The sequence below is a fragment of the Oryctolagus cuniculus genome, chromosome 7 (assembly GCF_051225735.1).
Source record: "Oryctolagus cuniculus isolate XC-2025 breed Fujian yellow rabbit chromosome 7, ASM5122573v1, whole genome shotgun sequence".
Lineage (NCBI taxonomy): Eukaryota > Metazoa > Chordata > Mammalia > Lagomorpha > Leporidae > Oryctolagus > Oryctolagus cuniculus.
In genome coordinates, this window is record NC_142873.1 from 128,849,704 (window position 1) to 128,863,465 (window position 13,762).

At 52.4% G+C, this 13,762-nt stretch overlaps 1 protein-coding gene across 3 annotated transcripts in view; it reads right to left on the reverse strand.

Annotated features, from left to right (window-relative positions):
- Positions 1–13,762, reverse strand: part of ARMH1 (armadillo like helical domain containing 1) — a 50,286-nt gene that overhangs the window by 14,783 nt on the left and 21,741 nt on the right. For 2 of the 3 annotated variants that reach the window (XM_017346361.4, XM_089300792.1), the window contains exons 4-7: positions 12,568–12,636; positions 11,599–11,765; positions 9,615–9,811; positions 7,006–7,090 (exon numbers count right to left, since the gene is read on the reverse strand). In XM_017346361.4, coding sequence (XP_017201850.3) covers positions 7,006–7,090; positions 9,615–9,811; positions 11,599–11,765; positions 12,568–12,636 — 518 coding nt within the window. Of the gene's footprint in view, positions 1–7,005; positions 7,091–9,614; positions 9,812–11,598; positions 11,766–12,567; positions 13,014–13,762 lie in introns of those variants that run through there. The other variant, XM_089300793.1, reaches the window with a different exon arrangement.

Consider the following 13,762-nt stretch of genomic DNA (forward strand, 5'->3'; position numbering starts at 1 on the left):
ATGAACGTCCACTGCCTGCAGCTACTACGTTTCAGGGTGACTGTTTCTGTGTAGCAATAGGTAACGCAGGCGGATGACTGATTTTAAAGAGCTTCTGAAGGTGTATGCAAAGTCTGAATGCGAGGGCTCTCATTTCGTTGTCTTAGCAGCATCTTAAGGAATCTTCTTTTGTCTCTGCCCAGGTTCTCTGCGGTTGGAGAGACAGGGAGGGGCTGCAGAGGGGACCTGCTGGGGCTCGCTAGGCTGCACAGCCCAGCTGTCCAGTTTGAGAGGATGTAGGGCGAGGGAGACCCAGGTGCCAGCAAGAGTAGAAAGGGGGTCTGGGGGGCAGAGAGGGGCCAGAAGCCTTAACTCTGAAGTTCCTGCATCTCTCACCTCCTGCAGGCCCTAAGGTTACAACCACCATGAATTGTGACAAACTTTACAAATATTTAAAGAAACACGTTTTTAGTATATTGGAAATTTAGCAAATTGGCCACTCAGCAAATTGGTCATTTGGTCAATTGATGTTTGGCAAGCATGCGTTTGGCAAATTACAGTGAATTAGTCTGCCTCTAATTAAGTCATCCATACTAATTTTTATATCCCTAAGGTAACTGTTTATTTTTGAGAAATACTAATATATTCATACACACACACACACACACATACACACTTAAAATTCCAAACAGAAGTTGTTAATTTCTTCTTCCAAAAAACTTTGGCTTTTGCGATTTCTCTCCTCCGCAGAGGAGACGGACGAGCAGCTCCCTCTGCGGCTGTTGACCACAGCCCTGATTAGGGCCCTGCCTGCCACTAATTCCTGGAACGGCAATTCTCCCTGGGAGGAGACTGCCATTTTTCATTTCAAAGCAATTATAAATGAAGATAAATTCCAGGCAGGGCCCTGGAGAGAGCCCCCCTTTAATCTTGATTTTGGCTCTCTTAACATTAAATGGGATCATTATGAAAAGAAATTCTGAAATCTTAATTCTATAATAAAACTCCTAAGAAATTAGGGGATGCAGCAGTCAGGACCCTTGCCCTAGTTATTCCTACTCCAAAGAGAATAATATGGCAAGAAAAAAAAAAAAGAGTATAGCAAGAATGGACAAGCGGAATGTGGACGAGCCTAGCGTGGGGCCCAGAAAGCAGGGCGCTGCCCATGGCACTGAACGCAGTTTTCGTCTCCCAGGCTCCTCCGGGGGCACCTGCACAGGGGAGGGGAGAGGTCACATTATGAACCCTGCTCTGGTAGACAAACATATTTCAGGAGACTGCATTAAAATGCTGAGAAAGGGGTGGGACAGGAAGAGAGAGAGAGAGAGAGGCCCATCCCTCTTGGACAGACTTAGAGCCGTCATCACCTTTGTCTCCCAGGTTTGACACATTCCATTGTGGTGGTTTTAAAATCTGTCCATAAATTTATCTGACCCTCTTCCAACCGAAGTGTGGGGTCCATGTGTTTCCCTTGAATCTGGGCAGGAAGTGATGCTGTGACTGGGGAGGCAGCTGGGTCAAAAAGGCCAAGCACCTTCAATCAGGAACGTCCAGGGAGCTCCCTGTAGGCTGCCCTCTCTTGGAACCCAGGTACCAAGCTTTGAGGAGAGACATGTGCAGGTGCAATGGTGACAGTTCCTGCTTAGCCCTACCTCTAAGCCCCCGTGGGATTCTGTCTCATTGTGTTTCCCAAGGAGAAGGATGAGGCAATGAAGCATTTGGCTCAGGTGCAAAGTTTAAGGGGTGGTGAGTAGGGAGTAGCAAGAAACTCAGATATCAAAATAAATTATTTTACTTATTTGGGAGGGGGAGAGAGAGAGAGAGAGAACGCTCCCATTTGTTGGTTCACTCCTGAAATGCCTGCAATGACTGGGGCTGGGCCAAGGCCAGAGTCAGGAATACAATCCAGGTCTCCCATGCCATGACAAGACCCAGTTACTTGAGCTGTCACTGCTGCCTCCCAGGGCATGTGTTATCACAAAGCTGGAGCCAGATATGGAACCCAAGGACTCTGATGTGCAGCATGGACGCTGGGTTTAATGCTCACCTCATGAATTCTTTTGAAAAAATAAAAAATTAATGCAAAACTCCCTATGACAAACAACATTTCAAGACATTGAGGGGCCAGCGCTGTGGCGCAGCAGGTTAACGCCCTGGTCTGAAGCACCAGCATCCCATATGGGCGCCAGTTTGAGACCCGGCTGCTCCACTTCTGATCCAGCTCTCTGCTGTGGCCTGGGAAAGCAGTAGAAGATGGCCTGAGTCTTTGGGCCCCTGCACCCACGTGGAAGAACTGGAAGATGCTCCTGGCTCCTGGTTTTGGATCGGCGCAGCTCCAGCTGTTGCAGCCAGTTGGGGAGTGAACCATCAGATGGATCTCTCTCTCTCTCTCTCTCTCTCTGCCTCTCCTTTCTCTGTGTAACTCTGACTTGCAAATAAATATTAAAAAAAAAAGACATCGAGTGAAGATTGGATTCATCTGAATGCCACGTGGACCCACACTGGAGCTCCTAATCTTCACCAGCCACCCTCTGGTCCTTGCTGTGGCCACCAGCTGTCATCCCAGAAGAGGCCCCTGACGTCACGGGGCAGAGATAATCCATCTCCACCCTGTCCTGTTCAAATTCCTGACCTGCAGACTACGGGCACGTAGTAAAAGACTGGTGGTATTACGGTACTGAATTCAGGTGTTTTGTTACAAGCAGCAGGCAAGAGCTCTGGAGGTCTGACCATCTCCCTGCTTCCTCCAGCGACCTCACCTTTCCACTGCTTCTCCATTTCCTCTTCTTTGGCCTTAGGAACTCTCAAGAAATAAAGGGCCATTTAAGTCATATACTCTCCCTGTAGTCGATAGGACTGTAACTGGACGTCTGGGCCGAAAAACCTGGGTAGAAGATGTGATGTGGCTGGGAGGGGACAGTCCCCCACAAGGGGGCCCTCTGAGTTTGCGCCTGAAGTTTCAGACGTTGTCCACAATCCAAGGTCTGGGGTAAGGACTTCATGCTTTGTAGGCCATGGCGTTTCTGGTTTTCAATATAAAGAATGAGATTTTTCTTTTTTTAAGGGGAAGGGGGAGAGAGGGAGAAGAGAGAGGAGAGAGATCGCTCATCCCCCATCCCCATCTACTGGTTCAGGGCTTAGCCAGGCTAAAGCCAGGAGCCAGGAACTCAATCTGGGTCTCCCACCTGGGTGGCAGGGAGCCACGTACTTGAGCCACCGCTGCTGCTTCTGAGAGTGTGCAACAGCAGAAAGCTGGCATCAGGAGCTGCCGATGGGACTTGAACAAGGGCACTCCGATACGCGATGTGGGCCTCCCAACCAGCATCTTAGCTACAGTAAATGCTCTCCCAGGACATTTTTTTTTTTTTTTTTTTAGATTTATTTACTTGAGAGAGAGAAAGATCTTCCATTTACTGGTTTACTCTCCAAATGGCCACAACAGCCAGGGTGGGGCCAGGCTGAAGCCAGGAGCCTGAAACTCCCACCCCGTCTTCCATCTGGGTGGCAGGGGCCCAAGCACCTTGGGCCACCTTCCACTGCCACTGCAGTTCTCCAGTACTCCACTTCCCAGGAGCATTAGCAAGGAGCTGGATCAGAAGCAGAGATCTGAACTGGGATTCCAATCAGCACACCAACAGGGAATGGCAGTATGCAAGCATGGCTTCACCCACAGCACCCCAATCCCAGCCCTCCCATATGCTTTAAATCCTCTCTGGACTGCGTGTAATACCTAACACAGTGCAAATGCTATATAAGACTGGAGTGTTTAGGGAATAACACAAGAAGAAAGCCTGCACGTGTTCAGTATGGACGCGGTATTTCCCCCGGGATATCTGCCAGAGAAGAAAGGGCGAGGTTAGCGACAGAGATGACCCGCTGGAGGGATTGGAGGGAGCGTGTTTCAGGAAACAGGTGGAAGAGGGCCTGGCCTGTGCCAGGGGCAGGAAGGAGAGCAGATGATGTCAGTGAGGCGGCTCGCAGACTGGTTGCATGGAGGTGGGGTTTCTGATCACAAAGAAGGGAAGGCCATCAGCAGTTCCTCCACGATGACACCCTCAGGCCCTCCACCCCCTGCTCTCAACCGGCTCTCCGCTGGGAATTCCACTTGCCCTGGGCCTTCTCAGGAGGACGATGTCGGCCCCCGGTCCCCACAGCCCGGGAGAAAGGGGGGACACCTCCCTACTGTTCGCTTTAAAACCATTTGTTTTTCTCCTTCTCAACCCAAGCACAAAGTACCGTGCCTGGCCTATTTCTTGGTGCACCACAGACATTCAATAGCCATTTGTTTAAAACACAAACGAAACAAACCCTGCCCTTCTAAGGCCGGCCCCTCTGACTGTGTCACCTGTTAGGGCTTCTCATCACTTTTTCTGGCGGATTTCTCAACTCTGTTGCCACCAAGCTGGGTGGTTTCCTGCTGGATTTGCAGTTTGGGGCTCCCAAACTCACAGAAAGTCCTCTCAAGTCAGCCACTGTTAGAGTCACATCTAAGACCTGTCAGAGCCTCTCTCCCCTGCCTTTGCAGGAGTTTCCATGGAAACACTGCAAACGGCTGGTTTAATGTCAACTCTGCAATTATCACGTGAAACAGTGCCCCCTGGTGGAAAATTGCTCTATCGTACTCAGGGTTAGTATGAAGACTATTTTGAAGTGCCATGTTAAAAATCATAATAATTCGGGCCGGCGCCTCGGCTCAATAGGCTAATCCTCCGCCTAGCGGCGCCAGCACCCTGGGTTCTAATCCCGGTTGGGGTGCCGGATTCTGTCCCGGTTGCCCCTCTTCCAGGCCAGCTCTCTGCTGTGGCCCGGGAGTGCAGTGGACGATGGCCCAAGTCCTTGGGCCCTGCACCCCATGGGAGACCAGGAGAAGCACCTGGCTCCTGCTTTCGGATCAGCATGGTGCACTGGCTGCAACGCACCGGCTGTGGCGGCCATTGGAGGGTGAACCAACGGCAAAGGAAGACCTTTCTCTCTGTCTCTCTCTCTCACTGTCCACTCTGCCTGTCAAAAAAAAAAAATCATAATAATTCATTCAAACAACAGAAATTTCTTGAACACCTGTTATGAGTCTGGAATACATGAAATTATCTGGAGACACGCAGTCTCATTTCTATCCCATGTGCTGACATCAAACCAAAAAGAGAGTGACAAAGCTTCTTGCACCCACCACCTCTGGCAGAGGGACTCAATACTGGGCCAGCACTGGAAAATGCTGGGCCAGTTTCAACTCTGGGACAAAACTGAACCTGAGCCCTCTTTTTGTAAGTTTATTCAGCAAACTTCGCCTGGGCACTGATGCTGCAGGCCCTGTGCTGGAAAATAAATGAATCAGACCTCATTCCCACCCTGGAGTTGCTCTGTGTGCCAGAAGGGGGAGCACAGGGGTGAGTAATGGCTGCTGCAGCCTCTCTGTGCAGGACGTACTTGCCGACCACGTAGCGAAGCCCCAGCGTGCACCAGGGGATGTGTGGAGGCCACAGGGATAGAAACGATGACCGCTGCCGTGGAAGTGTGCATGTTCTATGGAATGGGCAGAGCTTCTCCAACAGAGGGAGGTGCTCCTGGTGTGGACAATGGTGGCAAGAGGTCCAAGGGCTGCCCTGTGGGCGGGGGTTGAAGGCAGAGCATTAGGGAAGAGATGTGTAGGCTGGGAAGCTGTGGGTGGGTGGGAGTGGCCACGTTTGCACAGGTTTCTCAACTGCTTGGGGCTGTCAGATGACCCTCCTCACCTGACTCCACGGCCACGGCACCCCTTTGCTGTGCTGCCAGCACCAGCTCTCTGCCACCTTCCCCAGGTGCCCCCTGCCCCACGCCACCCTCCCTGGCTCCGAGGCTGTGCTGCAGCTGGGATTCAGTGGACTCCACCTCAGGCCCTCACACCCACACGTGCCCGCGGGTGTCGGACACACACAAGCCTGACAGTGCTGCTGAAGATCGGTATGGTGACGCTGAGTTCCAGCCCTGCCTCCCCAAACACTCCCAGCCGGAAGTCTTCCCCCAGACGCCTGGTGCTTCCCTGTGTCTGTGCCCTTGTTTCTGCCGTGTGCTGTTCCAGAAGCCCTTTGCTGCTGCTCTCCACCTCCCCAGATCCTTCCCATTCTCCAGGGCTCGGTTCAGACACCACATTCTCTCCCTGATGCCCTGCTGTTGAAAGTGGCATCACCCTCCCCAGAACCGCTGTGGGGAGAGGGACGGAAAGGCGATCCTTGAAATAATGGCCACGTGCTGCACGCTGCAAGCTAAGCTTCAGAGTCAGACAGATCTGGTTTGAATCCAGTTAGCTGTGCAGCCTCAGGAGGTACCCTTAACCTCTCCACCATTCGTTCATTGTGACAGTTGGAAAATACAACCTGCGCCGGGCATTGTGTCCTTACGGTTACTTTGAGGACGAAATGAAATGACGACTGGAAAGTGGCTGGCACATAGAGGGCACTCAGTAAGTGAAAGCGGATTAATGCGGCCCTCAGCCAACTTAGTGTTCCGGAAGAAGGACCTTCCTCAGGCTGATTTCTGCTTCGGGGGAATCAGCTACCGGGGCCAGTGCTGGGCTGCGGCTGATCATAGCAGCTGTTGAAGCACCACCTGGCTGATCGGAAGCACAGATTTGACTCATTTGCTGAGCTAGTCACTGATTGGTAGGGAACCACCTTGTGTCTACTAAGACTACGTATTTATTTGAAAGGGGAAAAGAGAGAGAGAGAGAGAGAGAGATCTTCCATCCACTGGTTCACTCCCCGAATGCCTGCAACATCTGGGAGCCTAGAACTCCATCTGGGTCTCCCACATAGTGGGCAGGGACCCAGGTACTGCTGAGCCATCACTTGCTGCCCCCAAGGTGCACATCAGCAAGAAGCTGGAACCTGCAGAAAAGCTGGCACTCACACCGGGCATTCCCACGTGGGAAGTGGGCATCCCGAGGGAAGTGCTGACCACTGCGCCAAATGCCAGCTCCACTGGGACTTTTGAGAGTGCATGCACCTTACCCCCCACCCCCAGCTCCTCCCCAAGCCAAGCGGCGCTCCCTACCTTCATACTGGACTTCCAGGTGCATTGTGCCCAGCACCTTCAGCACACAGTCCACGATGCTGGGGTGTATGGTTCCAACGACCGACTGGTGAGACAGACAACAGGACAAGGTGGTTACTCCTCAGGTCTCGTGCAGGCTGGAAGGGCTGAAACAAAACAGCCAGGTGTCTGGGTGAAGCGGGAGCAGGGAGGATGGGCAGAGGTGCGCCATGGGCCTAGGCCCTCGCCATAGAGTTGGGGCAGAGACGGGCGACAGAGCTTGTCACTGAAACCTGCAGCTCAGGAGCCACGAGGTCAAGGTCAGCCTCCTGTGCTTCAGGTGCAGGGACAAGGCTCCCCCTTGGCTAGGGGCAAGGAGGGGTGTGTCTCACCCTGGGTCCCAAAATTGTCTCCTCCTCAGGAACCCTCACCCCATCAGTCAACCCCTCTTTCCTCCCTCCTCACGCTTTTCCCATGCCTGGATTTCTTTGCTTAGCATTAAACAGCATCAAGCTCACCCTGATCTGACACAGTTGTCCACAACTCTGCAACTCTGTGGTCTCGGCTGTGCACCACAGCTTGCAGAGAGAAGCCATCACACACACACACACACACACACACATACACACACACACACACCAGCCAGCAGCTGTCATTTAATTCCCCCTGCCCTAGGGCAGGCCCCTAACTCACCACGGCTTTTCCTGCTGGGACCATCTTTCCAGTCTGCCCTTGCGTCACCTCTGCTCTGTGGGGCCCCGCCCAGCCCGTCCTCCCTGTGGAAACCTCTTCCCCTTGGCTTTCACAGCCGTGTTTTTTTCCTCCTCCTCCACCACTTTCATTGCTCTTTTTTTCAGAGAGACAGAGTGGTTGTGCGAAGGATAAGGGCTCAGGAGTTGGAACTGGATTTAAATTCTCACTCAGTAAATACCTATCCAAGCGTGAGGCCTTGGATAAGCCACTTAATGGCTCCCCCTCCCCTGCCCCTCCGCCCCGCCCCAGGGTTCGGCTCCATCATCTATAAAATAGGGACAGTGCTCTCGGCCTCCGGCAGCTGCAGTGACGACAGGACGAGGGAGTGGGCAGAAGCCTCGGGTGCAGGGCCTGGCGTGTGGGCAGCTCTTAGAGGCAGTGTGGGAGTGGCAGTGCCAAGCAGCTGGGGCTCCTGGCCCCTCTTCCTCCGCACACCTCTCAGGTGCTGGAGGAGTCTCCTCTCTTCTCGCTTGGCACAGGCTACCCGGGAACCTGAGTTACTCTGCTTCAGTTATGCCTTCTCTGCTCGCATAGCCACACTGACATCTTGGGCCTCTCCCTGGAGCTTCAGGCTTGTTTTCCACTGAGCCATGGGCATCTGTGCTGGCTGTCCCGTGAGCAGGAATCAGACCTACTTGGGCGCTTAAAGACAAAAGGCCATACCTAGGCCCATCTGAGAGTGGACTCAGGTTCTACGGGAGGGAGGATCTGGACATAACATTCTTTACAAAAGTGAAGCAGGAGTGGGCCCTTGGGGCAACAATGAAGACACTATGGGGGATGCGCACACCCCACACAGGTGTGCCTGGGGTCAAGTCCTGGCTCTACTCCCAATCCAGCTTCCCGCTAACGGGCACCCTGGGATGGCTCAAGTAGTTGAGTCCCTGCCATCCACATGGAGACCTGGTTTGAGTTCCTGGCTCCAGGCTTTAGCCTGGCCCAGCCTGAGCTGTTGTGAGCATTTGGAGAGTGAACCAGTGGGAAGATCTCTCTCTGACTCAACCCTCTCTCTTTCAAATAAATAAAATAATAATAATAAAGAGAACCCATTATATCTTCTGCAACCAGCCTTGACTGTCCTCAGACGGTCACTTGGGAACCACCAACTGTGCCTGACTCAAATCGAATCCTCCCTTTATTCCCATTGCCTGCCTCTTGGAGTGCACAGCTCACCTTGCTGCCTCTTAGGCAGGTCTGGGTGAAACCTGGGATTCCTTTTCTTTTACTGCCCTAGATCCCAAACCCTCTGTGTCGGAAATATCTCTGCAACCTGGTCACCTCTACCCCCACTGCCACCGCCACTGTTCCGGCCTCATCATCCCTTTGGTGTCTTCACGGCTTTCCTGCCCCCCTGCCCAAGCTCTGGAGCTGTTCTGAGAGCTTTTGATGGTGCCCCGCAAAGCCATCTTGAGTCTCAGCCCCTCCTTACCAGGCGTGACACCTTCATAAAATCACACTGCCCACGTCCGCCTTCACACGCCTTCTGGGCACCGGCAGAGGGGCGCAAAGCCAGCAAGAAGAAAGGGGTCTTTCCTCCCAGCACTGGGGGTGTGGCTTCCTCCCTGACATGCCCCCTATCAAATCGGCTCCTTTAATCTTTCCTACAGTCCTTTCATCACCCTCCTTGCTTGCCTCAACCACTTCTGAGTCTGCCAGCGTTCTTCTGATCCCTTAGGGAAACAGGACAAACCACTCTGCTGGGAGACGCGAACTCCCTGCCCTGCCTCGGCCTCCTGGAAGTGGCGCTCATTGAACAGCAGCCACGTGGCGGGAGGCTGAGCTCTGCCCCGCACGCCCCGTGAGGGGCAGCTGAGGAAGGCAACCGTGAGATCACTGCGCGTGAATCCAAGCGGCAGGGGCACGCAGCCCTGGCTCACCTGGGCAGTCCGCAGAGTCTGCAGGGACAGCTGCTGCGCCTTGGGGGAGGCACAGGGCAGCAAGGCGATCAGCCCTTTATACACCTGATTCTGGTACTTGGGGTTTCCGTGGACCAGAGAATCCAACAGCACCTGTACTTCTTCCTGGGTCTCCTCTGACTTAGACTTTGCCAAAAACTCTGCTATGGACCGGACACCTGAGCAAAGGAGAGAGGAAACGCTGAAATTGGAAGGGCTTTAGGGTTGCATAAATGAGTGAAGATCTCGTCACGTGCGCCCGTGTAACGAGGAGGCGGGCTTCTCACGCTGCATCCCCGTCCTGTTTACCAAGCCGCTGAACTGGAGGGTTTCGCTTCAGCACAGGCACGTCATGTCAAAATCCATCTTAAAATTTAAAGTGGCTCTGCAGGATGTACAAATAACACCTGCATGTTTGATTGCTAGCTGACGACACTCGCCTCAGCGGTTCATAAGATGTTTTGTGACAAACTCGACCTCATTCAGCCCCAGAAACTATACTAAGAGGCAGGTGTTATTCCCATTTTATGGATGAATATAACAAGGCTCAGAGAGGCCGTGGGGAGACAGAGAGGAGAACGGTGATGAAAGTGCAGGGTGGGGAGTGTTTTGGGAAGGATGTAGGGAGGAGGTGGCTCCTTCCCAGGCTCAGTCAGAGCACTGGGTAGATCATCTTCATGTGATCTTTCTCACATGCAAGCTCTCTGAAGACAGGGACTGTAATTGTATTTTTTTTTTTTTTTTAAGTTGGGCGGGTGTGGACATTTGGTGCAGCATTTAAGATCTTGTATCTCCCATCAGAGCCTGTGCTGAAGTCCTGGCTCCGCTCCCGTTTCTAGCTTCCTGCTGGTGCACATCCTAGGAGGCAGCAGGTGATAGCTCAAGTGCTTGGGTCCCTGTCACCATGTGGTACACCTGGACCTGGGCTGAATTCTGGGCTCCTGGCTTTGGCCTGGCTCAGTCCCAGCCAGGGGCATTTGGGGAGTGAACCAGAGGGCTGATGATCTCTTTGGTTGGTCTGTCTGTCTCTCTGCTTTTCAAATAAATACAAATTAAAACTTTTTTGGATTAACATGTAATATTCAGCTGGCGCTGCGGCTCACTAGGCTAATCCTCCGCCTTGCGGTGCCGGCACACCGGGTTCTAGTCCCGGTCGGGGCGCCGGATTCTGTCCCGGTTGCCCCTCTTCCAGGCCAGCTCTCTGCTGTGGCCGGGAGTGCAGTGGAGGATGGCCCAAGTGCTTGGGCCCTGCACCCCATGGGAGACCAGGAGAAGCACCTGGCTCCTGCCATCGGATCAGCGCGATGCGCCGGCCGCAGTGCGCTGGCCGCGGTGGCCATTGGAGGGTGAACCAACGGCAAAAAGGAAGACCTTTCTCTCTGTCTCTCTCTCTCTCACTATCCACTCTGCCTGTCAAAAAAAAAAAAAGTAATATTATGCATGTTTATGGAGTGTAGTACAATATTTCAACACAGCATGTTCTGATCAAATCTGGCAACTGGCATTTCCACGTCCTCATCCTTTATGCTAGCAGCCTGCCATGGCCTCTCTTAGGGGTGGTTTTTTAGTCATCATTGTCAACCTAGCACCTTAGCATAGACATAGCATGCAGTAGATATTCAATAATTTTATTTCACAAAGGAAAGTTATTTCAATTTTATTTTACAAAGGAACTGCTAATAAGTCTTTGTTGAATGGATTTATGAAAGAGGATTTATTCATAATGGTGAAGTATTTCTAAGACCGCTACTAAAACACTTGAGCAAATGATGAATCAGGAAAATCACACATGTGGGTCTTGCGGTGGGGACACGGACAAGGGTAATTGAGTCTGCCGTGCAGAGCTCCCTGTGCAACAGGACTACCCGGGGCTCTTTCCACGGCAGGGGCGGGTGCTGCCGCCATTTCACCCAGGCCGCTGGGGAGATGCGGGGGTCGAGACACCCTGCTCGCACACAGTACTTACCATAGCTTTCGCAAATGAGCTCCTTGAACTTCCTGCCAGAGTTTGCAATGACCTGGAGTAGCTTGACGGATTCCTTCTTGTCCTCTTCCTTGACATTCTCGAGCCCGAGGATTTCCAAGAGTGTTAGGACACCTCCAACCTCCAGAAATTCTATCAGGTACCGATTACTGTCCAGAGGGATAGGGAAGCGAAAGAAAACACTATTCACGTTCCTTGGCGGTAACCTTTCTAAGGAACCCCGGGGCCCTCTCTTGGTATACTTTGCAGGAAATGTTCGTAGGCAAAGGGGCACAGCAGTGTGGAAATCCTTCCTTTTTGCAGGTTACACTGGAATTAGATACTTACTTTTGGCTTTCCAGAATTTGTTCCCATTTATTCCTGTGACAGCACCTTCAACTGGCCCTTGGGGCATCAGCCCTGCCACTCATGGGCTGTGGGGTTGTGGCGTGGGGATGCCATCCTCTGAGCGCGGGGATTAGTGGGGGAACAGGCATACGGCATAAGTTGGTCCAATGAGACTTGAAAGCTGGGACTTTCTTGGGAACTTGTGGAAAAGTCACGCTGTCTTGTAGGTGTGGCTGAACTCAAAGGCTGCTCCCCAAGGACCCCAGCTCACAAAGGCAAGCAGACTGAGGAACGGAAGAGGAGAGAGAGGGCGGACCGAAGACTGAGCCCCCAGAGTGTAGTCAGACCTGAAGTATGTATTTCCACCCTCAGGCCTTGTCGGTTTTAAGTGAGAAAATGAATTCCTTTTTCCTGAGTCAGGGTGAGTGGGTTTTCTATAATTTGCAACCAAGAAGCTGCTGGCTAGTAACAGACCAAGCGAGACGATGGCAGCAGGGAGCAACTGGAGCAGGACCACAGGAAACATGACCCCCGGGCCCTTCCACTGACACCCAAATCCATGGCCCATGTGGTGTGAATGTCAAGGACACCACTGACCCAGAATGGCTCTGGAAGGGCACTCACCTGCTCACTGCCGATAAGAAGATGTTGATGGACCTCAGAAGCTTTTCTAAGCACGAGCCAGTCATGTAGCTGCACGGCGAGTTAAAGAGCAACTTCAGGGCAGTTCGCACACAGAAACAGGTCCTGTGTGTGATCCCTGGGACTCCCTGGGGCCCAGGATGACCAAGCAGCTGAACTGAACGTTCACCGTAGGAGTGGCCGCGGCTGAAGGGGACAGGCCACACGCACAGGGTGGAGAAGGATGGCAGGCTGGCCTGTTCCCAGTTCTCCAGGGAGCTCCTCTGGGACCTTTCAGCCATCTTGGCTCTGATGGGCTCCTCAGGAAGCTAGGGGTGCCCCTGAATCAAAGGTGTATGCAGAAGCTGGGGATCAGTCCCCCGAGCCTCTCCAAGCCATGGCCACTGGACCCTTGGGTCTCGGATGGTCCATTATTTCGTGCTTCCTTCCTAGACGTCTCTGAAAGGAAGCAGCTTCATTGTTAATTTGCAATTTTGTCCTTACTCAGCCTGACACTGCAGGTCACTATCCTTAGGAAGAATTCAGTGGCTTCTTAATAAGAGTAACAGGAGATGGTGGAAAAATTAAACGCTGATTTAAAAAACCTCAGTATTTAGTTTTTTTTTTTTTTTTTTTTTTTTTTTTAATATGAGCCTTTTCAAAAAGCCCCACTGTAATAAGGCACGCAGAGCACGCATCAGCTCGGATACAAGGTATGAAATCAAGCCGCAACAGAAAAGGAACCAGTCAACAATTACTAGGCTCATAACACATCACAGGCTCTTAGAACACTTAAGAAATTAGCTGAAATGATTGCAGCTCATGGAGGATGACTGAGAGCTCCTAAGACTGATAAAGGCTAATGTAATGGGTTGGAGGTAATGGTGCTTTGTTGGGGGAAGGGTGGGGGCGTGAAGCAAATTATCTCTGCTGCACCCTGGTTCCCAGGATGCCAATAGAAGTAGAGACAGATTGGCTCATTAGGAAAGGCTCTTTACTGCAAAAACAGTGTTTGCTCTGGAGCCAGGCTCCCTGCCTGTTGCCGCCATAGCTGGGGCCAGGCTATCGTCCATGTGAGAATGCATTGTCCTCACCATGCTCACCCACCCCTGGCGTGTTCCTGCCTCACTCAGTACATTCTCCCCCTTTCCTTCAGTGATCAGTGAGGCTGACCAATGTTTGTCATCTTTTGTTTCTT